Source organism: Megachile rotundata, chromosome 5 (genome assembly GCF_050947335.1).
Source record: "Megachile rotundata isolate GNS110a chromosome 5, iyMegRotu1, whole genome shotgun sequence".
NCBI classification, from domain to species: domain Eukaryota; kingdom Metazoa; phylum Arthropoda; class Insecta; order Hymenoptera; family Megachilidae; genus Megachile; species Megachile rotundata.
This window is the reverse complement of record NC_134987.1, coordinates 8,188,063-8,213,369: the sequence shown is the minus strand read 5'-3', so window position 1 is coordinate 8,213,369 and position 25,307 is coordinate 8,188,063. Positions and strand designations below refer to the sequence as shown.

Genomic DNA, 25,307 nt, shown 5'->3' with positions numbered 1-25,307 from the left:
TTTCCATCTTACGCGGAGGAAAAACATGTAATGGCGGTCGTTTCTGCAATAACTGTATTTAGATTACTACATCAATTATTTGGTGCGGGGTATTTGATTAATAAATTGGTAACTCACATTTTCTAGTTTGGAAATTATGGAGCTTCATTTGTAAATTTTTAAACGCTTCATTTTTTTTAAATTTTGCAAGTTCTCAGAAGGATGAGTTCAACTTCTCAAACTCCCAATTCCTACATCTTTAACTTCTCAAATCCTCAAATTCTCAGACCCCCAAATTCATAAATTTTCAACTTCTCAAATTCCCAAATTCTCAAACACTCAAATTTTTAAATATCCAACTTCTCTAATCCCCAAATTCTCAAACCCCCAATTCCTAAATCTCCAACTTCTCAAACCCCAAACTTCTCAAACCCCCAACTTCTCAAACCTCCAACTTCTCAAATCCCCAACTCTTCAAACCCCCAAATCTCTCAAAATCCCAATCTTTCCACCCCAACATTTCAAACTCTCCAAACCTTCAAATCTCCCACTTCCAAAACCACCATATACTAAAATATTTACGATCCCCAGGGTACACAAGAATGTCAACCAAGGCGCATCGCTATTTATAACCCGTTAAAAAATTAAATAAAAATTTGTGGTCGTCCTTGAGGAAAATCAACTCGCATCCTTTACGACGCTTGTTTCGATTATTTTGCAACGTCATAGTCTACCCTCGTGGATTATTATTCGAAAAAGAAAAGGAGAGAGGATTCCACAAGGTCGAATGAATAATTCCTATCACAGTGTAGGTACTTGAAGATTTCCTCGTGACATTTGAAGATACACTGTTATTCGCTCGTAAGTTCGATAAGTTGTAGGGAACAACGCGTTCTTCTTCACCGATCATCTTGCGTCATGGATCACGAAGAAAGATCGTTTAAAAAATCGCAGATCTCGTGCTGCATGAGAAGCCAATCGCGAAGATCTCGCTGCAGGTCACGTTTTCATTGGAAACCGTACAATCTGGTGGTGATTTTGCAACGGAACCCATCGTTTCAGCTGAAAATACTGTTATAGCGGCTTATAAGTCTTTTGGACGTGTGGTCTTAAGTGCGGAGAACGAACTTAAACATCGAGGCTCTGCAGCTGCAACTTTGGAATTTGTTTGTGACGGAAAATATCGAGATGTACAGTTATTGCAATTATGTTGGGTGGAATTTTGTTGCGGTACCTGGAGTGGTGATGGAATGTGGACGTTTGGGACGCTGTGGATTTGGGGACTTGGGAATTTGGTGGCTTCGGAATTTGGAAGGATAGGAATTTGGGGACTTGGGAATTTGGGGGCTTGGGAATTTGGGGGCTTGGGAATTTGGGGACTTGGGAATTTGGGAAGGTGGAAATTTGGGGACTTGGGAATTTGGGGACTTGGGAATTTGGGGACTTGGAAATTTGGGGGCTTGGGAATTCGGAAGGATGGGAATTTGGGGACTTGGGAATTTGGGAGCTTGGGAATTTGAGGACTTGGGAATTTGGAGGCTTGGGAATTTGGGGACTTGGGAATTTGGGAAGGTGGAAATTTGGGGACTTGGGAATTTGGGAGGGTGGAAATTTGGGGACTTGGGAATTTGGGGGTTTGGGAATTCGGGGGCTTGGGAATTCGGGGGCTTGGAAATTCGGAAGGATGGGAATTTGGAGACTTGGGAATTTGGGGGCTTGGGAATTTGGGAGGTTGGAAATTTGGGGAACTGAAAATTGGAGGAGTTGGAAATTTGAAGATTTAGAAATTTGAGAAGTTGGAAATTTGGGAAATTGGAAATTTGGGATTTAGAAATATTATACATAAAATAATATAAAACGCGTCAGTGAAAGATACGCATAGTCGACTGTGGATAATCGTACAGAGGAAATAACAATGCTTTCTTGGACTCTACAAGCGGTGTGAATGGCTTTGAGACATTAACCTCGAGTCATTTCAACGTTGAGCAACAATTTTGCGGTTTATACTTCATTTACTGAGATGTAGGAGCTGACAGAGCACAAATTGTTGAATCACGGACGACGAAAGAAATATCCATGGACGTGGAACAATTTCTTCAGCTTATCTCCAAGTTATTTCTCTTAGTTATTTAAGTTATTATAAACATTTTTATTTGAATGATACTCAGAAACAAGAATTGATATTACAGCGGTAATATGTTATGTAATACGTTTTTGTTTATGCGTATTTTGTATCATATTTTGTTCATGCAAAAGTGGGCCAAGTTGGTCAATATATTATTTCGGCAAAGTTATTTCTTCACTTTCAATGTGAATGTTTATTAAATAATAAAGTCGTTATTGTCAGACATCTTATATATTTTTAGTCTGAAAATGAGTCTTGAAATGACCCAACTTTTCATATTTTAATATCTCCGAATTCTCAAATTAGGAAATCCTAAATTCCTAAATTATTAAATCCAAATCTCACATTTCCTCAATTACCCAACCTCCAACCCTCTCAACTTCTAGAGGTTCCAAATACCTTTCTAGTAGAGTTCCAAATTTCTAAATTACTCTATTCCCAAAAACCTCTATTTCAAAATTCCATATCTCCACATTTCCAAATTTGCACATTCTTAACTTAAAAACCCCTCCATCTCTGCACACCATGCTCAGCCCATAAATTCCCCCAAGCACCCCTTATCCATCACCGCAACAGCTTGTCAATTCCTTACACGCTCGTACCCAAGATGTTAATTAACAGCTATTATATCGTATCGCATCGCAGCGTTACACCGGTCATTTATAGCCGACAAAACAATAACCGACAGACGTAATCGATCACGGTTAACAACGCGTGTAAGGTCGCCATACGTTGATTTCCATCGATCACGTCTCGAAAGTAACAAGTCCCCGGTATTTTTTCTTGCAAAACTCCATCGTGTCCGGCATTATCGGGCGCTTGTTCCTGGTTGAAAATCTGGGTAAGTGGTATAAGGACGTTCGGCCACGTTCGCACGTGTCAGCCGTTTTCTTTCCATCGTTGTTTCCCGGGTGTCTACACACGGGAAACGTGTTACCGTGTATCGCGTGCACCAGCGAGCGTGAAAGTGCGTCCTGCGATGTCGATGATAAATGTTGAGAGAACGTTGCGCCGCTTTTATCTGCCGTAAAGTCAATCGATATTTACTCTGGTCGGAGGTCCTGCACCTGCGATCGTGCCACCGAACCAGATCGCCTAATGAATTCTACTGTATTCTAAGTGACTCATGATAACTTATCGATTTAGCGTATTTTAACGAGGATTGAAGCATTCGGATTTGAATATATAGGTTGACTAGTTCTGGTTTGTGCAAATTTTTATGGAATTGTTTGATTAAACTGACATTAGTGATCTGTGGTTTTGTAGGTCACAGGTTATCAGTGGTAATTTTCCTGCGTAGTAACAGTCGTTTAGTGTCGTTTAAATTAAAGCTAGCTAGTTTAATGGAATAAATGATCTGCAGGACAATTTTTCAGCCAAGACGGCAATATATCGGGAGGCTACTGTACTACAAGATTTCAAGAAGTTACATGTCTCACAATTTCGCTTGTGGTAACATGTATATTCAAGGTATATGAAACTCTTGAATATTTGTATTATACATATGTGAACATTGACTACTTGTACTGTACATGAAAAACATGACACACACATGTGTGGGTAAATTTTAAATACTTGTACCCTATATGAAAATCTTTAATATTTATACTATAATCTGAAGATATTGAATACTTGTCCCTATATGAAAATTTTCAGTACTGTACTCCACATATGAAAATCCTGATTGCTTGTACTCCACATATGAAAATCTTGAATACCTATAACCCACATATGAAACTTTGGAATACTTGTACTCTATGTATAAGAATATTGAACCCTAACTAAATAATTTAACCCTACATAAAGTCTGAAAAATTTGTATCTGAAAATTTTTAATGCCGCACTCCACATATGAAAATCCTGAATAGGTGCATTCCACATATGAAAGTCTTGAATACCTATAACCCACATATGAAACTTTGGAATACTTGTACTCTATGTATAAGAATATTGAACCCTAACTAAATAATTTAACCCTACATAAAGTCTAAAAAATTTGTATATGGAAATCTTGAATACGTGAACTCCACATATGAACATCCTGAATACATGTACTCCACATATGAAAATCTTGAATACCTATAACCCACATATGAAACTTCCGATTACTTGTACTCTGTGTATAAAAATATTGAACCCTAACTAAATAATTGAACTCTACATAAAGTCTAAAAAATTTGTATATGGAAATTCTGAATACGTGAACTCCACATATGTATGAACATCCTGAATACATGTACTCCACATATGAAAATCTTGAATACCTATAACCCACATATGAAACTTCCGAATACTTGTACTCTGTGTATAAAAATATTGAACCCTAACTAAGTAATTGAACTCTACATAAAATCTAAAAAATTTGAATATGAAAATCTTGAATGTCTACAGAGAATTAATATAACTATAACTGTATATTTAATCATAATAATTCACCGATCCAAGTTATTAACTCTCGGGTTGTTACGGTTTCGTGCGCAGCTGACTCATTGTTCTCGTTGAATTTTTCTGCTATCTACGATAGATACATGATTATTCCGGGTAACGGTACGGTATACGTGTATCAGCACGATTTCGTAGGTGAATGAGCAACCTGGACGAAAACGTTGGCTCGATGTGAGCGTATCCTGTTTGTTGAGTAACATTCGGGGGATAATTTTTATTGTGCCACGCATGTGCCCATACGGAGGCAAACTACGCCGGTGAAAGTGTAATAAACACAACGAAACCTTATCGTGATAATTCATTATGAAACGGACCACTTTTGACCCAAAGTGAATTGAATCTGATTGTCATTATTGACCTACTGTCACCGTTAAGTGTATACGAATAAATTTGACGATAAAATGGTAAAGGTATTCGTTAATTGTATGGAAATTTATTCGTGCAATAATCAAACCGTTTCGCTTTCGAAAAGAAGTCAGTGGATATCCTTGGATGATTTCGAAAATTTTAGACTGCTTCTGAAATTTGCACGCTGCAAACTTTCGGTTATCACCTTCCGATTAATAGGGTCGTTGAGATGTATTTTGGTCCGAGTTATACTTCAAACAATTTCGAGTGGAAAATTGAATATTTGATTGAAAAATTGAGGTGGTTACAGATGGGATCTGCCTGGCTTGTGCAACGCGTTGAGCCATTAATCTATTTCATTCGTATACTAGATGCAAGTCAGATTGTTTTCGCACGTGTTTAACACGTGTGTTCAAGCCTGCAAAATATCTTTGTTATTTATGAAACAGTAACAATCAAAATCAGGTACCGATATTATACATGTTATATTTTTATCATCAACCTTGACATTTTCGATCGAATTTCTGAGCGAAGATTGATAAAAAATTATATAGATGTCATAAAATGCTAATGGTATCAATTAAATATGCTATTACTATTTTGTCTCTAGAGTTGTCAAAATGGTAAAATGGTAAAATTAGAAGGTAATTTAAAAATTGTACTAAGGTAAACTAGAATGAGCCCATTGGTCCTCTAAGTACAATGAGTCCAAGGTTGTCTGCCGCAATCCAACTTTCAGTAGGCTATGTCGTCTTCAGCCTAGTAATTATTGCTAGGTATTTTCTAACTCTTACAATTTCCCTTCAGAATCATTGTAGTCGAAACTTTCCGCCAAGCGTAAGAGTTTCTCAACCATTGCCGTTTAAGATCGATTTAGATCGAGTCAATTGCGTAATAAAATACCAATCATAACGATTCAAAAAACTATAACCAAAAAATAGTACAATTGAATAATTTTGAACACTATAAAAATTATTCTATATGATATAAAATAAATTGAAGCACAGTATAAAAAAATAAATACAAAATCTGTATACTTCTCTGAAATATTTGAGTACACAGTACTAAGTACTAAGTACAACTTTTGATGACAGATTGTCATTCTAATAAATCCTGATAATGATTCATTTACATTATCGTGAATCGAAGAACAGAAAAAGAACGTTTAACACCTGTTTCAACATGGTTCCGATAGATATCATAACTGTAGAATTGTATTTTTTTACGGTAAATTACCTCTGTATAGCGTTCGAGTTATTCCTCGTGAAATCAAACAAAGTCAAACATAAAACGTTACCGCAAACCGTCAGCTTATCGACAATCAACGTAATGGCGGTGCTACCTGAATCTAATTAATTCCAAGAAACTATGCTTTTATCACCTGGGACGTTAGTTATAGCGATTGACAAATATTCAAATAAAATTGTGTGTAAGACGTAGAAGGAAGATTGTTCAAATAATCGGGTGTGTAATATGTCTGCAATTATAGCGTTGATCAAATGTTATCTAACCCTTCACTATTTCATGTAGGATGTTGATTCTTTCTTAGTAAATTTCCTTCTTCAATAAAACTTCGTATAATTTTTTTATTGTACATAGATTTGCAGAAACATTCTGTGAGAATTATTAAAATTTTGTATAAATTTCAAAAATTATTGTGTGCATAAAAATAATTTATAACAGTAGTAAGAATAATTTAGAACGATAATACAATATAACAGAAATATAAAACTTACGAAATACTTCAAACATTTGCACGAAATATTTTATATTCAAGTTTGAAATGTTTCATGACCTTACAATATGTTCAAATATTTAAATACCTTGTAAGATTTGAAACGAATTGAGATTTATATAAGAACAGAAAAGTATGCAACTTTTGAAGAATAAAAATCATTGCGAAATTTCGGAAATGATCCTCACAAAGCGCAGTCAATTTTGCTGGAAACATGTTTTGAGGAGATAATGGGGGATGATGAAGCGGATGGACGAAAATAGGATATCCTGCATTGTATACTCTGTCAGAAGGAAATTCGAGGGAAACTCGTACCGAATAAAGATTAAAGGATTAATATTCTATGATCGTAGCTGGAAAACACACAAAAACGGAGGAAGAAAGAAAAATATTGATTTGAATAGCGCACACGAAAGTATGCATGGCAAGTAGCACGTGTTTATTTGGTAGCCGGTTCTCACGAGCGCTGCATGCCGGGTAATTTTTCTTCTCCCTTCCTACGAAGGTCGATCTTCTATCGATACTATTTCATTTTAACGCAACACATTTTAATAATCCCTTTCTAAAAAGTATCTCGACTTGTTAGCGTGGCTATTCACTGTGCAAACCATAAAACAATCATTTCCCTCTTACGTATTATACTAAAACGAAAGCAACAAAATACGCGACAAAAAGTAAATAAAAAGTATTACCTGTTTATAGAAGCGGAACAGGAGGTAACGTTTCAGTGAATTGTAAAATTCACTGCAAAGTTTTGTATTTTAATCGAGAGTTAACTGATATTCATTAACCTCATAAATTCGCGTGAAGTTGCAACAATGATTCTCTAACGTTGAGATAGTAATCGAACCGATTATGTGATTAGAAAAAAAAGAGGGTTAATTAAACTTCTTTAACGCGTTATTCTACTGAGAAACCGTTCCACGATTATTACGCAAAAGGAACTCGTGATCACAATTACACCTGTTTCGATACCCCCGATGCATTGCAATTAAACGGAACTATCACTATAATAATACGATATCAGATTTTACCGTCGACACTGTCTCACGATTGCCACATCTCGAACTGTCACACGGATACTGTGACATTAAATCGATCATTCCCATTTTGTCACTGCGACATTTATTTTTAAACACTCGTATCAATCAAAATGCTATAAATTACTTTTACTGCTTTTTAATGCACTGAAGTGTCTTCAAGAAATTCATTTTAATACATGATCTTACTTCTCTATTAATTGTGTTATTTTTTTAAAATTGAATGAAATTGACTATGTTTCAAATGAAATTATTTTTAATAAAATATTGAGAAGTTTGAATTAATATTTTTGAGTTGGTTGAAATATATGGACACTCGCATATGAATACAATTAATTTTTTCATGTTTGGTTGTAATGCATGAAGAGTTGCATATAAACAGGCGTACAACCTATCACTATTTTAGTATCAGACTTTGTATGGAAATAAATGATCTGGTATTATATAATTAGTACAAGACAATCTTCTATTAAATATTTAAAAATTGTCATCATTGCAAATGTTCAAAGTTGAATGAACTTACTGTTAAAAAATATAAAAGAAACGGTCTCACCTGAACGTCTCAAGGGTGGTCCATCTCTGCACAATTTTCCTATTGTTCTCTAGACTATGTGCATCCACTTGTCGGAAGAAAAACCATATCACTAAAAGAACCTCTCGAATCATTCACGAAATCACTACTCTCTGTGTTTTAACCCACTCTTACAATTTTACAAGTTTTACAAGTTTCAATTTTATCCTCTTCGTGCCTCCTCGATCTCCAGTGTAGTTATCGATTCCGTGAGGATCAACAGCAAGCACGTGGATCGTCACCGCGCAGAATCAGTCCGGCCATTTTCGCGCTCTTATTTGCCGCGTATTCTGACGATTATTGCAGATATCGACATCGATCGATAAGAATCCACTGTGCCGATCTTCCCGTGATCCAATTCGATCGTGTAAGATAGAGACTTTTTTCTTGGTGATCTCCTTTTAAAAGTACGATTTGGCGGATCGATCGATCGATCGATCGATACCGTTCACCGTTCACGATCGGCTACGACCACGATCTCACCGTGAGCACCGAGTCTCCGCGACTGCGGCGGGTGTCTACTCGCGAGGAACGATTGGAGCTGAATGCGCGCGCTCGCGCGCGTTCGAGCGTGTGTGCACGCACGAGACGTTTATAAACGAGTACGCGCACACACGCCGATGATAGTTGCTTGAAGAGGGAGACGGTGGACGGACGAAGGTTCAAAGCTCACGGTGGGTGGCGAACAGGGTCGGCGGACAATATTTTTGAAGTGTCGGTGGACTTTTTTGGCACTCGACAGTTTCGGAATTTGGGGACTTCGTAATTTGAATAGTTTGCTATTTGTGAATCTTGAAATTGGACCTGAGGATTTAACAGTTTGGAGAACTTGGAATTGGAGAATTTGGGAATAGGACAATTTGGTGAACTTGGAGGTTTGAGAATATAGGTTAGGGATAAGTTGATAAGTTTGGGATATTTGAAACATTTGAAGATCAGAGATTTAGCAATTTTCATATGTGGAAATTTGTCACTTTGGGAGGCTGATAATTTGGGAAATTAGAAGCTGGAAATTAGATACATAGAACGTCTGGGTGGAGAGTTACGGAATTTGAGAATTTGAAAGTTTGGCAATTTGGAGAATTTTGAGATTTGAAGATTTGAGATCTGATTTGGAACTGGAATTTTTAGAATTCGTTAATATGCAAATTTAGGAACGTGGGAGTTCAGAAATTTCATAACTTACGAATGTAGCCTTATGGACAGTCATAAATCTGAAAATTACAACTTTGAGAATTTCGAAATCTCGACGCTAAAATTTTAGACTTGAAATTTTGAAAAATTTCACTATTCGTAAATTTTCAAATCTTGATTACCACAAAATCTTGATTACAAATCTACTAATATTAATCTCATAAATATTCAGATTTTCAAACTTAAATCTTTCATCCTCAGAATTCTCCACCTAGTACCAACATATATAGAATAGATATGTATGTAGAATACCAAAGTGTCTTATTCCACTTTGATATGAATCCCCTTAACATTAAAATGCATTTACAATATTTTCAACATTTCACCGAATTAATCAAGTGATAACATTCTGTACATCCCATCTCATAATATACTCGAAAACTTGATCCTATTTCAGAACCTCCCCAAACAAACCGAACAAAACATTTGAGAATGCCTTCCAACCAAGAGATTCCACACAAAGCGCGTCTGAAATGTAGAATGATAGACATTCCATAGAACTCGCGCCGGCCCTGGTGGTAAACTGTAGATAAGAAGAATCCATTTTTGGACAAGATCGATACTTGTTTCAGAGGATCTCGCTTGGCGTAGACACATACCTATCTTAGTCCCTTTCAGCGATACATGGCAAACGGGTTTCTCGGACATTGAAAAATCGGAGATCAAAGTCGACTTATCTGATAATCGGAGAAGGCTATCCGATGAGATATGTTGTTCTTTAATGATACACTGTTTAGCGAAGGATTGCGGAAAATAGGCGATTACGCAAATGATGAAAGAGAGAAAATGCAAAAAGTGATGGAGTATAAATATCTTCGACGGGGCAGTGGAAACTTGCTTCTATGTATGTACTTGTTGCGATAGACACAATTATGAAATATCGATGTGGTTAGAAATATTGAGGTGTATTTGAAATGATAGAGATTTGCTGATTATTGTGATTTTTGGGGGGTTGGGGGTTTAGGAGTTTGTGGGTTTGGAAGCTTGGGAATTTGGGAACTTGGGAATTTGGGAGCTTGAGAATTTGGGAGCTTGGGAATTTGGGAGCTTGGGAATTCGGGAGCTTGGGAATTTGGGGACTTGGGAATTTGGGGACTTGCGAATTTGGGAGCTTGGGAATTCGGAAGCTTGGGAATTTGGGGACTTGGGAATTTGGGAGCTTGGGAATTTGGGAGCTTGGGAATTTGGAAGCTTAGGAATTCGGGAGCTTGGGAATTTGGGGACTTGGGAATTTGGGGACTTGGGAATTTGGGAGCTTGGGAATTCGGAAGCTTGGGAATTTGGGGATGTGGGAATTTGGGGACTTGGGAATTTGGGAGCTTGGGAATTTGGGAGCTTGGGAATTTGGGGACTTGGGAATTTGGGAGCTTGGGAATTCGGAAGCTTGGGAATTTGGGGACTTGGGAATTTGGGAGCTTGGGAATTTGGGAGCTTGGGAATTTGGAAGCTTGGGAATTTGAAGATATAGGAATTTGGGAATGTGGAAAAACTAACCCCCAAGTTTCTAAATTTCCCACCTCGACTCCACACCGTCCTTCGACCTCACCCGACTTCCACCGACCTCACTCGACCTCACCCGACTTCCACCCCAAAGTTCCAATTCTTAATCACCTCCAACCTTTGCAAAATGTAATTGTATCACTTTGTACGTTATAGATCGATGAATGATAAACATTCCACCACAAGAAGCCGCGTAATGTCTGTTGAATCGCGGTAGACTGCTGTTACCATAACGATCGTGACACAAAAACGAGGTAAATATGCACGCGACAAAACAGGGAATAAAACGTGTGGTAATCGTTTCACTTTTGAAACTTCATCGAGTCTGTTGCAAGAAATTGTAAGCGATCTTGATATTTCGTAACTGACGATCTGATTCGCCTCATTACGCGCAAGCTTCCTTCTTACGATAACTCTTCTTCCTGTCATTCCTCGGATAACAATGAAGCCTAATTCACGCCACCTTAGCCATTTCCGTTCTCACGTTCATTTCTCCTAAATCAAATCAACGATCTGTTTCTCTAATCGCTTTTTCTCTCCGCTATTCTTTTATCAACTTTACCGAAACGCAGATTGTATTGTTCGTTTTTTAGTACTCTTTCGAGGAAAGTTCTTGAGAGATTTGCATTACGGTGAAATGATAGTTAGAAATTAAATAAGTATTTAATTAGTCGTTAAATTTAATGGGGTATTTATACAGTTCATAGGTTAAATACAAGCAGACTATATGTAGCTTTGAATAAACTCACGGTTCTCACACTTTTATGACTCGTGAAACATTCATTGAATTTCTATGAATTGTTATAGTTAGTCTTTTAAGCAAATGTAGTTCGTTTAATTGTTGGACGGTTAAATTCACCTGGGAACGTGTCTCAATATTTCACGATTACATAATCGTGCAAATTGACGGTGAAAGGGATTCACATTCGGTTGACAAGAAGAATCTTCTTGGAACACGTTATTAAATGGATTCTTCAATCTGTGAAAGTGTTTTTATATGTAGAGTTTGATGCAACACTGTAAATAAATAAAAGTCTTCAAATTTTTAGGAACATGTTTCTATTTCTGCATTTCTAACCTAACCTTGCATACGTAGAAAATCTACTTGGCTCATATGTAGTACAGTGTGTCACTATTAATAAAGCTGGAAAATCTGACTCTGGTTGTGGCAGATGAATCTTTCGATTGTATTGACAGAAATTAACATGGGAAAACATGTTTTCCTTAAATCTAACTTCCAATTTAATTTCTACAAATATTACAATATTATCACTTAAAAATTGACATAGTAAAACGGACTTAAAAAATAGTGGCATTCTTCTGAGACCAAGGTAAGAAGCAGCAAACTTAATATCAACTATCATAATTTTTATAAAAATACTTGTATAAAAATCACCCAAAAATAATATAATAAATAACCAAAAAATAACACAATAAATGACATAAAAATAAAATAATAAATAACATAAAAATGACATAATAAACAACAGAAAAATAACAAAGATAAAAAGACCTTACAATGAATGGTAAAAATTTAGCACTTTACTATATCGCATCTTTCCTGCACCTTCTCCGTAAATTTCGAAAATACCGCTCCTCGACCTTGAAGAATATTAATGAACGATCCAACGTACAATTCTTCCGGTACTTGCTAAATAGAAGTAGTTACCAAACTGCGTTACAGTTCGCGTAATTGGCGCACAATCGTGCAAACGCGAATCCACGCCACGCCGTCGCGGTTGTGCAAATATCATCTGATTTCGCAATGCACAGCCAACATTTCGAGCGTGAAAGTTCTGATACCGGCCGGAAAAGAAATGACTATGTATATCGCGTTAATCGTCACGCTGGTTCCCAGCAAAATAACCACGCTTAATCGACGTTGAATAACGTTACGGACTGTTACGTGACTCGTGCCTCTTTGCCGACATTTTGTGTCCCGGAGGATTTCCTGAGAGGACAAGTTCGATTCCTGCGTCGCGACATTTAGTCGCGTTTCGATATTGCTTTCCAAGGTATCATCGGTTAGGTGAACATGTCCTTGTCATAGCTCTGCCAAGGTTTTACTCTTTAAGTTGAATTTCAACTTCTATTTCAATTCTATCGATAGCTTTTACGTGTTAATTGCTTGTTATTGATCCAAGGTGTCTGTGAAAGTGGCGGAGGAAAATTATGGAGGTTGCAGGTCTTCGAGTTTTAAAATTTAGATAGCTTGTAGATTGGAGTTTTGGTCATTAGATAATTTGGACCTTTGAAAATTTTCACCTTGGTCGGTTTAACATTAGAAATATTTTGGGTTTGAAAATTTAGAAATTCATAAGAGTGAAGATTATAGGATTTCAGCATTTTTTGGAGCTTAGGAATTCGGTCAGTTTTCCAGACGCACTAGGTGCGTCACTTTCAAAATTTTTTGGAGCTTAGGAATTCAGTTAGTTTTCCTGACGCGCTAGGTGCGTCACTCTCAAAATGTTTTGGAGCTTAGAAATTCAGTTAGTTTTCCAGACGCACTAGGTGCGTCATTCTCAAAATGTTTTGGAGCTTCGAAATTCAGTCAGTTTTCCAGACGCACCCGGTACGTCATTCAACATACATTAAACCAAAGTATCTTAAATGTATTGATTGAACAGTAGCGTCGTTAAAAATTTGTTTATGATTACGTAATTTCCATACCAAATATAAAATCATAATATTTCTTCTCAAAGAAATATCTTGTTGATCATTCTGAATTCTCCTCATCTCGAACAAACTAAAAACTGGTCACACACAAAAAAAACTGCTTGATAAAACCATTGTATTAAATTATGTACGTTGCAGCCTGATGTTTTTCTTGAATTTCATCATTGCATCGTTGGTAATCATGCTTGAAGAAGTTAAATAAATTAATTCTACAGTCTATACGCAAGCACCGGATAGATTATGTGGTGAAACTATGTAATAAATATTGAAGACTGAAGGAAAAACTTGTTGCATATGTCAGAACGTTTCAACTTCTTCATTATTCATAAATCACGTTAATTATCACGTAAATAGGAAAGAACTTGTCGTCAAGAAGCAAAGAGCTTCTCACCTATATTTTCAGTATCAAATTGACACGGAATACAGTGTAACGAAATGTTAATATCTTGATTTAAATGTTGTTAAATATTCAGAAGAAAAAACTTGGGAGGATATAAAAACTCGATCCAGGATTTTTCGCAGTTTTAGTATTTAAAATTGAACGAGAGGGGAGAGGCAATTAATGGATGTGAATGATATAAATAATTATTGAATCTTTTTAAATATGACGGAGTAAAGGAAGAACCTGTTGCAGAAAGACAAAATGTTTCAATTAATTCATTACAGTTTTAGAATTTAAAATTGAGCGATTGTGAAAGGAGATAAAGAGTCAATTAATGTATATGAATGTTATAAATAAATGTTAGAGAATCTTTTCAAATATGGCGGAGTGAAGAAGAACCTGTTGCAGAAAGATAAAATGTTTCAATTAATTCATTACAGTTTTAGAATTTAAAATTGAGCGATTGTAAGAAGAGATAAAGAGTCAATTAATGTATATGAATGTTATAAATAAATGTTAGAGAATCTTTTCAAATATGGCGGAGTGAAGAAGAATCTGTTGCAGAAAGATAAAATGTTTCAATTAATTCATTACAGTTTTAGAATTTAAAATTGAGCGATTGTGAAAGGAGATAAAGAGTCAATTAATGTATATGAATGTTATAAATAAATGTTAGAAAATCTTTCCAAATATGGCGGAGTGAAGAAGAACCTGTTGCAGAAAGACAAAGCACTTCATCACAGTTTCAGAATTTAAAATTGAGCGACTGTGAGAGAAAATAAGGAGTCAATTAATGAGAATGAATGTTACAAACAATTATAAAAGAATCTTTCCAAATACGGAGAAGTGAAGAAGAACCTATTGCAGGAAAACAAAACACTTTATCACAGTTTTAGAATTAAAAATTGAGCGATCATAAGAAGAGATAAGGAGTCAATTAATGCAAACGAATGTTATAAATAATTATAAAAGAATATTTTCAAATATGGCGGACTAAGGAAGAACCTGTTTCAAAAAGAGAAAAACACTCAACAATTTAATATTCACAGCCGTAATTGATTTCAGGGCGAAATAAATCACGAAAGAATATAAATCAATGAAAGCTGTTAATAGATATTAAAGTTTATTAAATATCAAGGGCTAAAGGAAGAACCTGTTGCACGGATGAAAAAAGTTCCAAGTTCCTCATCATTCACGGTTCTATCGATCGACTTAATCAGTTAATCAACGAAAAAGGAAGATTAAAGGAAGAACCAGTTGTAAAAGGACAGAAACACTTCATCATCCGGAGAGTGAACACCTGACTGCAACACAGGTTTGAGAAGTTAGGCTAGTGGAAGAGAAATGACCAGCCGGTGAAACGAGGCAAGGGTGAAGGTCAGATTAGTCACGAATAGCGTGTCTCAGCAAACGTACGCCTTTGCAGTTACTAAAGCTTGTTTAAGGCTTTAGACAAAAGCGATTGTTGGCGATAAAAAATCTCATCGATTATTCGACCCTTTACTTGCTTTCTCAATGTTCTTTCGCGATTTTGTTCCTTCGAAGACTTTGTATTTTCGGTTTTCGATTGAACGATACTTTGTGAAAGTGGACCCTTTGGCAGGTGCCTGGTGAAACACCTGAGCCGGTCCGATGTTAATATGTTGCGCGAAATGTAATAATAATTCAATGGAGAATTTTGGTTGCAACAGAGAGAAAGGTGAAGGTGTAGACGCCTGTATGTAATATGATTCTTGCGTCCTTTGCTGGAGTTCTTTGATATGGATCTTTTATGTTGAGTTGGAAGTTTGGTAACTTGGGAGTTGCAAATTTCGGTATAGGTGAGTTGGAAATTTGGGTGTAGAGGATTTGGAAATTTGGGTAGAGGGGAGTTGGAAATTTGGGTATAGGGAAGTTGGAAATTTGGTCATTTGGGAATTGGAAATTAGGAAATTAGGAAATTTAAGAGTTTGGAGATTTGACAACATGGGGGTTTGAGAATTTGGGGATTCGTCAAGTTGGGGATTTAAGCAATTTTGGGATTTGGTAGTTTGAAAAATTGAGAATTTGGAAATTTGATAGTTTGGAAATTTGAGAATTTGGAAATTTGAGAATTTGGAAACTTGAGAATTTGGAAACTTGAGAATTTGGAAACTTGAGAATTTGGAAACTTGAGAATTTGCAAACTTGAGAATTTGGAAATTTGAAAATTTGGAAATTTGAGAATTTGGAAACTTGAAAATTTGGAAATTTGAGAATTTGGAAACTTGAGAATTTGGAAACTTGAGAATTTGGAAACTTGAAAATTTGGAAATTTGAGAATTTGGAAATTTGAGAAGTTGAAAATTTGGGGATTTGGAAACTTGAGAATTTGGAAACTTGAGAATTTGGAAATTTGAGAATTTGGAAATTTGAAAATTTGGAAACTTGAGAATTTGGAAACTTGAGAATTTGGAAATTTGAGAATTTGGAAACTTGAGAATTTGGAAATTTGCCAATTTTGGAACTTGAGAATTCAGGAATTTGCCAATTTAGGGACTTGATAACTTTGAAATATAGGATAATTCAGCCCTTGACAATTTAGACATTGCAAAATCTGAAAATTTGATAATCCGATATTCGCCAACTTCGAAACGTAAATGTTGGGAATCTAACAATTTGCAAATTCAGAGATTTGATCATTTGTATCAATTTCAAAATCAACAAAGAATTTAGAAATACATTGATTCAAAACTTTGGAATTTGAAAATTTGAAGATTCGAACTATCAGCAGAGTTCAAGGAAACCGGTTGTACAAGCAGATCGGTAAGAGTGGATTCTGTGGCCTTGAAATCGATCCTTATCAGAAGCGCAGTATCTTAATATGGTTAGTATACGTGATTCTTGAAGACGTGCCTACTATGCAGACGATAGTTGTTTCGTAATGAATTGAAAGTCTACGTTCGATTAGACACTCACTGCACGAAGTAACCTGATTAGTAACACCTTTTAATCGTTTTCACTTTATACATAATTAATTGTTTCTCGAATTGATTATAATAAATGTTTAGATAAATAATTAATTTCTTGAAGAGAGATTTTTAAAACATGTTTTGATGCTCACTTAATAGAATAAAAGTTTGAAATCAAATATTTGGTGCAAATTGTTATTTGCAGATATTGTATTTAATAAAGCAAGCTTACTTCCTCTATGGTTCACAACTCTTATTACTAATGTTTTTTTCATTTCTTAATTTTAGCTGTCAAAAATACCTCTTCCGTGTAAGTTAATTATTTTGATTAGCTGAAAATATTGTGATAACGCTATTTGGTTTTGAATTTCTTATCAGTAGGTAGTTTTAAAATGGCGTTGCTATCGTCATCTGGCGACGAATGAAAAAACCAATGGGCTCAATCTTTTTTTCGAAGAAAGTAACATTTGTGATTAATTGGAATAATTCAAAATTAATGAATAATTGTATCATGACATTATTATATTAATATTTGATGGACAATAAAAAAAGGGTTGAAAGTTGATGTTATCGACTTTGTAACATAACGATTATCGATACGTGAGGTCTCTGTATTTCCAAAGTATCGATAAAGTAGATACTATGCATTGTGTATCGGTAAAACCTTTTTAAATCAAAAACAAAACAATGTTATCTACGTACAGCAAGTACTGCAAAAGATGTATTTTTTGTTTTTATTAATTATTATAATTGAAGTAGTCAAATAGTACAATTTTACATATTCATTTAATATTACTTTGATAGACGTGTGTCAGATGGCAGGACGATTCAGATAGAGTACATTTTATCGCACAAGGAACATTTGTAAAAATTTTGTAAATAGAGATTCAACAATTTATTTGTATTTATACATAGTCCAGTTTCTTCCAAAATTTATTATCAAACAGAAAAATTTTGATTACATTTATGTATCTTCAGTTATCACCTATCCACATAACTTACTCAACAAAAGTTATGCACAGAAAAATACACAATTTCATTACTATATTATATTATATTATAACAATTATATTTAAGTTGTAATATAACAATTCATCAAAACAACCACTACAAGTACCTTTTATTTCCGAATGAGCATCAACTTAGCTAAACTTTCCGTAACAGTAACTTTCATAAACAGCAACAATTTCATCCCTCATGTCGCACTTCAATAAAATGCGTTAACCATCGTCTCACATTTCCATACATTAATCCAACATAACATTCCAATTACGTCCATTTATGTCAAACATTGATACGCCTATAAATACGAACTTATATAAACTCGATTCCACGAATTCGTGAAGCGTCCGTAAGTGGAGCGAGAAAAATGATCGGGGGATGTTCTATGTATATACGGGAACGTGTATAATCGTCCACAGGGGGTTGCACGATCCATGGGGTTCGAGTTATCTATGATAATGACTTTCATTCAACGACCGGCAACGCCAACGCGTTATCATACACACGCTATTATTAATACGACAGAGTGTATGATGTTTCTCCGGGGTTTGATTCGCGCGCTTCCGCCTGATTTTTTCCCCGTTATTACATTAACGATTACCGCCGCGACAAGGGGAGAAAATCATCGAGCATACGATAATCGAGTCAGCCTGCCAATCTATGATAATTAAACGCTTGCTCGACGATTCAATCGTGAATTTCACCGTGAACTGTCACCGACACGTCCACGAGCGATCATACAAATAATTTCATTAAACGCTCCTGTAAACGTAACGGAATATGTTTCCACGAATTAGAAATCTCAGAATAATCCCGTGTCACGTATTGTTTCTTTATTAATAGATTCGGTATACAAAGTTTCACGCACCCCTCTGAGAAGTTACAGGCTGCTCGAGAAACAACCCCAACGGATCATGGATGATCGAGTATTTCTATGCAAGATCCTAAAAATACGTCGGACCGCTAAAAATATCTCGGTGCTAAATATTCATTTCAAAGGAACGTTGACGCCTCTCTGTTAACGAAATTACGTGATTAATTAATCTCGAATTAACCGCAAGTCAGTCCGAGCTGCGTTTAACTCCAATTGGATGTAATTGTAAATAATGTAATAATAGATGGAATTGATACGTTAAAGTTTAAACAGGTTAATAACGGTGAAAGTGTACCACACTTAATTAATATGATGGAGTTGGTGTATTGGTAGTTTGTGAAAACTTGGCAATATAACGAGAATATATTATGCATTGCATTGCTATGCAGACGTGTTTCTACGTTTCTAAATTTCGACGCACCCATGTCTCTACTCATACCATTCCTACGATCTCATATTTCTACGCATTCATATCCCCACGCGTTATATCACCACTCGTCCCATATCTCCACGCGTTATATCGTCATATGTCCATATTTCCATATGTTGTACCGCCACGCATCCATATCCACAGACGTTATATCATCGCTCCCATATCTCTACGCGTTGTATCGCCACGCATGCCTATCTCCACGCGTTATATCACCACCCGCTCATATCTCCACGCGTTATATCACCACCCGCTCATATCTCCACGCGTTATATCGTCATATGTCCATATTTCCATATGTTGTACCGCCACGCATCCATATCCCCACACGTTATATCCACTCCCATATCTCTACGCGTTGTATCGCCACGCATGCCTATCTCCACGCGTTATATCACCACCCGCTCATATCTCCACGCGTTATATCGTCATATGTCCATATTTCCATATGTTGTACCGCTACGCATCCATATCCTCACACGTTATGTCACCGCTCCCATATCTCTACGCGTTGTATCGCCACGCATGCCTATCTCCACGCGTTATATCACCACCCGTTCATATCTCCACGCGCTGCATCAGCACGCATCCACATTTCCGCGCGTTGTATCGCCACGTGCCTATATCGGCACGCGTTCATATTTCTACGCATTGTCCTACGTCCACCACGTGCCTCTATCACCTTGCGTAGTAACCAACGTGAAATATCACCACATGTCCCGGCATTCACGGACGAGTGAGTCCATTTGGTACCATAGACCTACTATTCCTAAATACAGCGCGTATGATGAAAGTTTGTAGGAAACGCGAAAGCAATCCCGTAAGGGGTGCAGGACGAAAAAGGACGGCGAAGCACAGTCGATGAAACAACGAGAGCCGAGGGGTTGCCCGGGGTTTAAGGGGTGGGGGTAGACGCAATTAGGAGAGAACATAAATCCCGCAGTTTAGCACACTTCCTCGTCGTGCCGGCAGATCGGAGAATACAAATCAATCGACGTAACGGCCGACTGCGCATTTAATTTCCATTCGGCTTCTGATCCGCAGAACCAGCGCGGCGGGTGGAGGCTGCCGGAGGGGACAAATAGGACAGACGAGAGGAAAGGAACGATCGGAAGAGCATCGAACGAGAGAAAGAGGACACGTGGGAAGGATAGAGGGGAAAAAAAGGAGGATACGAAGCGGTGAATGGTGAAAGAGAGGTAAGGGGTAACGTGAAAGTGGGTTAAGAGGGGAAAGGATGAGAGAGTAATTTGCGAACATCGAGGCAAAGGAGATTTAGGAGACGAAGAATGGATGATTGCACGTGAATGAGCGACGAGGAGAGCCGAAGGAAAAGCGGAAAGAGAGAACGCGGAACGGATGCTGGTAGCTACCTACTATTGGATTCAATGTGCAAAAGGAGAAATTGAGGGGAAAGGGGTGCAAGAGTAAATGAGTAGGTACAGTAAAGGTGTACGGGTAAATACGTCGGGAAATTAATGGCAGAAATATGGCGACAAAAAATAATTAATGTATGAATAACTCTTTTTTGTTCAACCTCGACTTCGGATTATTAAGGAATAAATTTTAGACCACGGTGTACTGAGGGTGTTTCAGGTTGAATTGCCCGATATGAAGCAATATGGCGGATCAAGTAATATTCGGAGATGGACTTCGGGCGAATTGCTATTATTGTTGCATATTAACTAAGATATTATTCTTCGAGCTTGATTAATTTCTATATTCATTGTAACATTACAAATGACAATTTTTGCATACTACGTAATAAGAATAGTTATATTTTATATAATATATGTCTATATTTTTCCGAACATTTCTACTTTGATAACGGTATTATAATAACAATATTCTAATATGTTACTCTTGTTAAAATATACGTATATTAGCACGTAGCAAGTATATTGAATATAGTAAAGCAGAAGATTGAATAATAAAAAAGTTAACAGAGAATAGGAAAAAGAGACGATAAAATGATAAACAAATTGAATCGTCTATCGAGTGAAAATAGGATAACAAGAAGGTAGAGCTCGATAAGGATAAGAGAAACGGAGGGAGAAAGAGAATTCAATGGAACGTCGAACATTTTTCTCGACTATCTCCGCATAGCGTAGGCATTCGATTCTCGTTGCAGGTATCCTGGAATCGATGAATGACATTCTCGCAAAAAGGATTTACCGCGTTCCACGACGAATCGACGGTGATCCGATTCGCATTAAGCCCGCGACGTGCACGCTGGATCGAATTTGTACGCGTCGTTAGTCGTTCACGTTGCTCCTACTGGAAAATGAGCACATTCCAATAATTGCGCTTTCGGTGAATTGTTTACCAGCGCAATAACGATCGTTGTACGATTCTTTCGGTGCAACCGATAATAAGCTTTACAATTGTTAATATTATTGTTTGTTTATGTAATACGCTGGATCAATCGCTCGCGGAACAATTCGTGGGTTACCAGGTGTATTTTTAAAAATTTAGAAACGCATAAATAGAGAATTTTTAAGCGTTTAAATTACTGTCTTTTAAAATTTTATATCGAGTTTAGGGATTTAAACATTTTTGGTTATTAAATTCATGGAGTATGTTGTTATCAAATTCTTCAAATTTCCAAATTTCTAAATTGCGACCTGTCCAGATTTATCGAATTTGTCATTGTTGTGTGAGACGCTACGAATCTACATTTAGAATAAATACTTGCTTAGGGTAATATGTAAGTACCTAGTAAAATTTGAATTGAAATCACTTTAGTCACAGGTAACAGTAACATATAATATCATTATATGAAATGTATAAATGAATTTATGTCAATTACCATGTATCCTGTAACATACAGCAGGATCATCGAAACCTATAAATTTTTAATGTCTGAACGTATGGATGTAATTCATAATCGACGTGTGAAAATTTCCTGTGCGAGATGTGACTATGTATGGACGGTATTAGGTACACTTCCTGTACTTTCATCGAGTATTACCGCAACAAGTCCCGTCAAGCAATCTAGTTTACCAAGACCCCGTAACTATCGACAACTATTTAATCGCGCAACGTACGATGACGGGGTAGAAATGTTCGGTCGAAGAAGAAGAATGTCGGTAGTGGCTGGTCCAAGTAATGGTGCTCGACAGGACGTAGGTTAGCGGGAGAGCAATAGATCGACGGCACTTTCGTCGCTAGCAACCTGGGGGACACGATTATTGCCTCCGCAGGATCCCCAACTACTTCCACCCCCGTGAGGTTCCTCGAGGCCACGAGATTTCCCTCCGATTCACCCCCGTTCCTTCCCCTTTCTCTTGCTTCTTGTCGTTGTAGTAGTTCAGGCTTCGGTCGAGCTTACCCAACTTGGTCGCCGGCGACCCGCGTTCCCGTCATTGCCAACCAAGTTTATGGCCCAGACCGACGCCCATAAACTGTACAAATGGTAAATCTACCGTAAGATCATCCCAGCCGAAAATGATGTATCGTAGGTTCCGCGAGACGTACACACGAGAAATCGGTGAACCTACCGGGCTTGACCCTCTTTCTCTCTTTACGTTACCTATCATCCAGAGAATCGACGAATGTCTGCGACTTGTTCGCGTACTTCTAGGTCTTACTTTCAACTACTCTTTCAATAGCTTCACTACGAGGATCTTTCTTTTGGGACATCTTTTGATGGTGATGGTGCTTTTGAGGTTTTTGGAGCTAAAGTAAATTGTTTTGGGTCGTTTCAAATTTTAGAGAAGCTTACTGTTGCTATTCTTTTGTGGAGATTATGTTTTGTATCGGGAGAAGGGAAGAGGTTTTACCCTCTTTAATCTGATTTCGACTCTGCTTCTCACAAGCATGATGATGATTTTGAAGTTATGTTCAGACTATTTCAAACATTACATTAAATATCTTTAACAATAATTCTATTCTTTTATTTCATGGAGATTGTATTTCAAGAAAAGGATTAGAAGAGCCTCTGCAACAAAGACAGTCTCACTTAACCCCCATATATTTTATACAATTTTTTTTATCGTATCTTCAACAAGCATCAAAATCAAAGTTTAATAAAACAGAAACAACTGAACTATGAATATCCCTTCTTCATTTCTTCCCATAAAAGTAGGAAAAAAAAGGGATAGGTAGGGACATGAATAACAATGCAAGTTTTTCTGAAGATCATCCTCAATATTAATTAGGTTCCATATTTTTTGTATAATGTAAAAGTAGTGTAATGTATGTTGGAGATTATATACAACGAAGGATGCGAACCTCGAACACGCATTTAGTCGAGGTGTCGTTGACAAAAATCCTTTGAAACGTGTACGAAACGCTTCGCGGAGCATGAAGCACAGAGAAGGGATCAATGTACACAACGATTGGTCGCGGGAATATAGACTGCAGCTTTTAGGAGCTTATCCTTGTTACACCGTGGTATCGTTGTGTAATACTGTCTTAACCGAGGAGAGCTATTGTGATCTTATTTCCGGCCAGCTCGGTCTAGCGAGCTAACATCTTCAGCTTCGATCCTCCAACGACTCTTACCATGCTTTACGTGCGCTTACGGTATACACCTTTTGCCCAATCAAATTTTCTATTGTACGAAATACTTGGTGCTCACGGGCACTAATATTTTCATGTAATAATTTTTTTAATTTTTATAAGCCTAGATTTCTGATTCTGCAAAATTTATAACTTATGCGGGTAGTTTCTAGAGATGGAAATTCTTAATTTTTTAAATTTACAATTTTCAATCTCTCAGATTTCAAGTTTCTCAAATTTTTAATTTCCAAGGTTTATAAATTTCCAAGTTCTCAAACTCCCAAAATTACCAATTTCTGAATTGTCAAATTTACAACTCCTCCATCTACAATTCTCAAATTTTTCAAATCTTCAATTTTCAACCCCTAAAATCTTCAAACTCCAAACTCCAAATCCCAACTCCTCAAATTCCCAAAACAAACTTTCTCAATTTAAAAAATACTTCTTGAACCCTAAGGAAAACGCAAAATGGACGACGATATTCGCGCCCTGGATCATTATTTCTCCGGGTAGGATCGTGGAACTGAACGCGTCCCGCTTTTGGAGGATTTAACTTGGCGAATACCCACACCTGTACTTTACCTGCAGCTCGAGTGTGATCAACTGTACGTAATGGGACAACCCTTACTAAATCCGGCATTGTAAGAAATCGGTCGGAGTTAATAATAGCGTTCGGCTTTCAGCTTTGTGCCGAGCCGGCGCATATTGTGCGCCAGCGATCCCAACTCGTGTGGGATTCGAGCGGATTCATCGAACAGTGCCCTCTTCTACTCGCCGAGAGGATCCGCGAACAGGATGTTGCATTCGCCTTTCACGCCCAACGAGACAGCATCCGGGGAAGTGATGCAAGAAAATTTCCCGAAACGCTTTACAATTTTATACGATCAATTTGAAGTATACGATTCGAGTAAAAAATGAAGTAAATGCACCCTTTAGCTATTTCTTCGATTTTGTTATAAATTGTAGGTGAAGGGATTTGTTGGACAAAACCTTTGGACATTTGAGTGAGAGGTATTTTATTTATTTGTTCAAGCATTATTTTCGAGTTAATTTTATTGATATGTAGTCTGAATGAATTAGATCTTCGATAGATTGTTATTGAAATATAAAAATATAAAAATTTCAATTAGTGAAAAGATAATACATTTTTGATACATTTATACATGTGAATAATCAATCGCAGCCATATTGTTTTTAACATGATTTCATTCTAAATGATTTCGCACTATTCCTACTGAGATGAAATCTCTAACATACTCCCTACCTCAACTACTTTATATCTTGTGTTTGCAATTAAGCTTAGAGCATAGCCTTACTAACTAATCTTTCTAGTATATTGTATACCTAGTATATAACATAGGTGAAACATAGTTTCGCGGGTCCGAGTGGTATCATGATGCAGTCCTTGAGCATATATGTTGTCGAGACGCGAGGGCAGAAAAAGCCCGAGGAGTATCGACACGAAATGGAAGCGAAGGCACGAGCGGGAAACTCGTCGGTGGTGGCGTAGAACCGGCAGGCAGCATCTGGTGCCACCCTTCCCTTCGTTTCCTCTTTCCTTACTCGCGACTCC

The 25,307-nt window shown here is 36.9% G+C and overlaps 1 protein-coding gene and 1 long non-coding RNA gene across 4 annotated transcripts in view; one reads left to right on the top strand and one right to left on the bottom strand.

The window, feature by feature from the left end:
* Positions 1–8,798, bottom strand: part of tsl (membrane-attack complex domain containing protein torso-like) — a 137,851-nt gene extending 129,053 nt beyond the window's left edge. Inside the window, exon 1 of the mRNA XM_076531801.1 lies at positions 8,226–8,798. Within this exon, the coding sequence (XP_076387916.1) occupies positions 8,226–8,338 (113 nt within the window). The 5' untranslated portion in view covers positions 8,339–8,798. The remainder of the gene's footprint in view (positions 1–8,225) is intronic.
* LOC143264460 (uncharacterized) overlaps positions 1–24,908 on the top strand; it is a 31,206-nt gene extending 6,298 nt beyond the window's left edge. Inside the window, exons 1-5 of one of the 3 annotated variants that reach the window (XR_013038185.1) lie at positions 8,842–9,132; positions 9,835–10,281; positions 11,094–11,191; positions 20,276–24,339; positions 24,418–24,908. This is a non-coding gene — a long non-coding RNA (uncharacterized LOC143264460). Of the gene's footprint in view, positions 1–8,841; positions 10,282–11,093; positions 11,192–20,275; positions 24,340–24,417 lie in introns of those variants that run through there. The other 2 variants (XR_013038184.1, XR_013038186.1) reach the window with 2 other exon arrangements.
* The last annotated feature ends 399 nt before the right edge of the window (positions 24,909–25,307 follow it).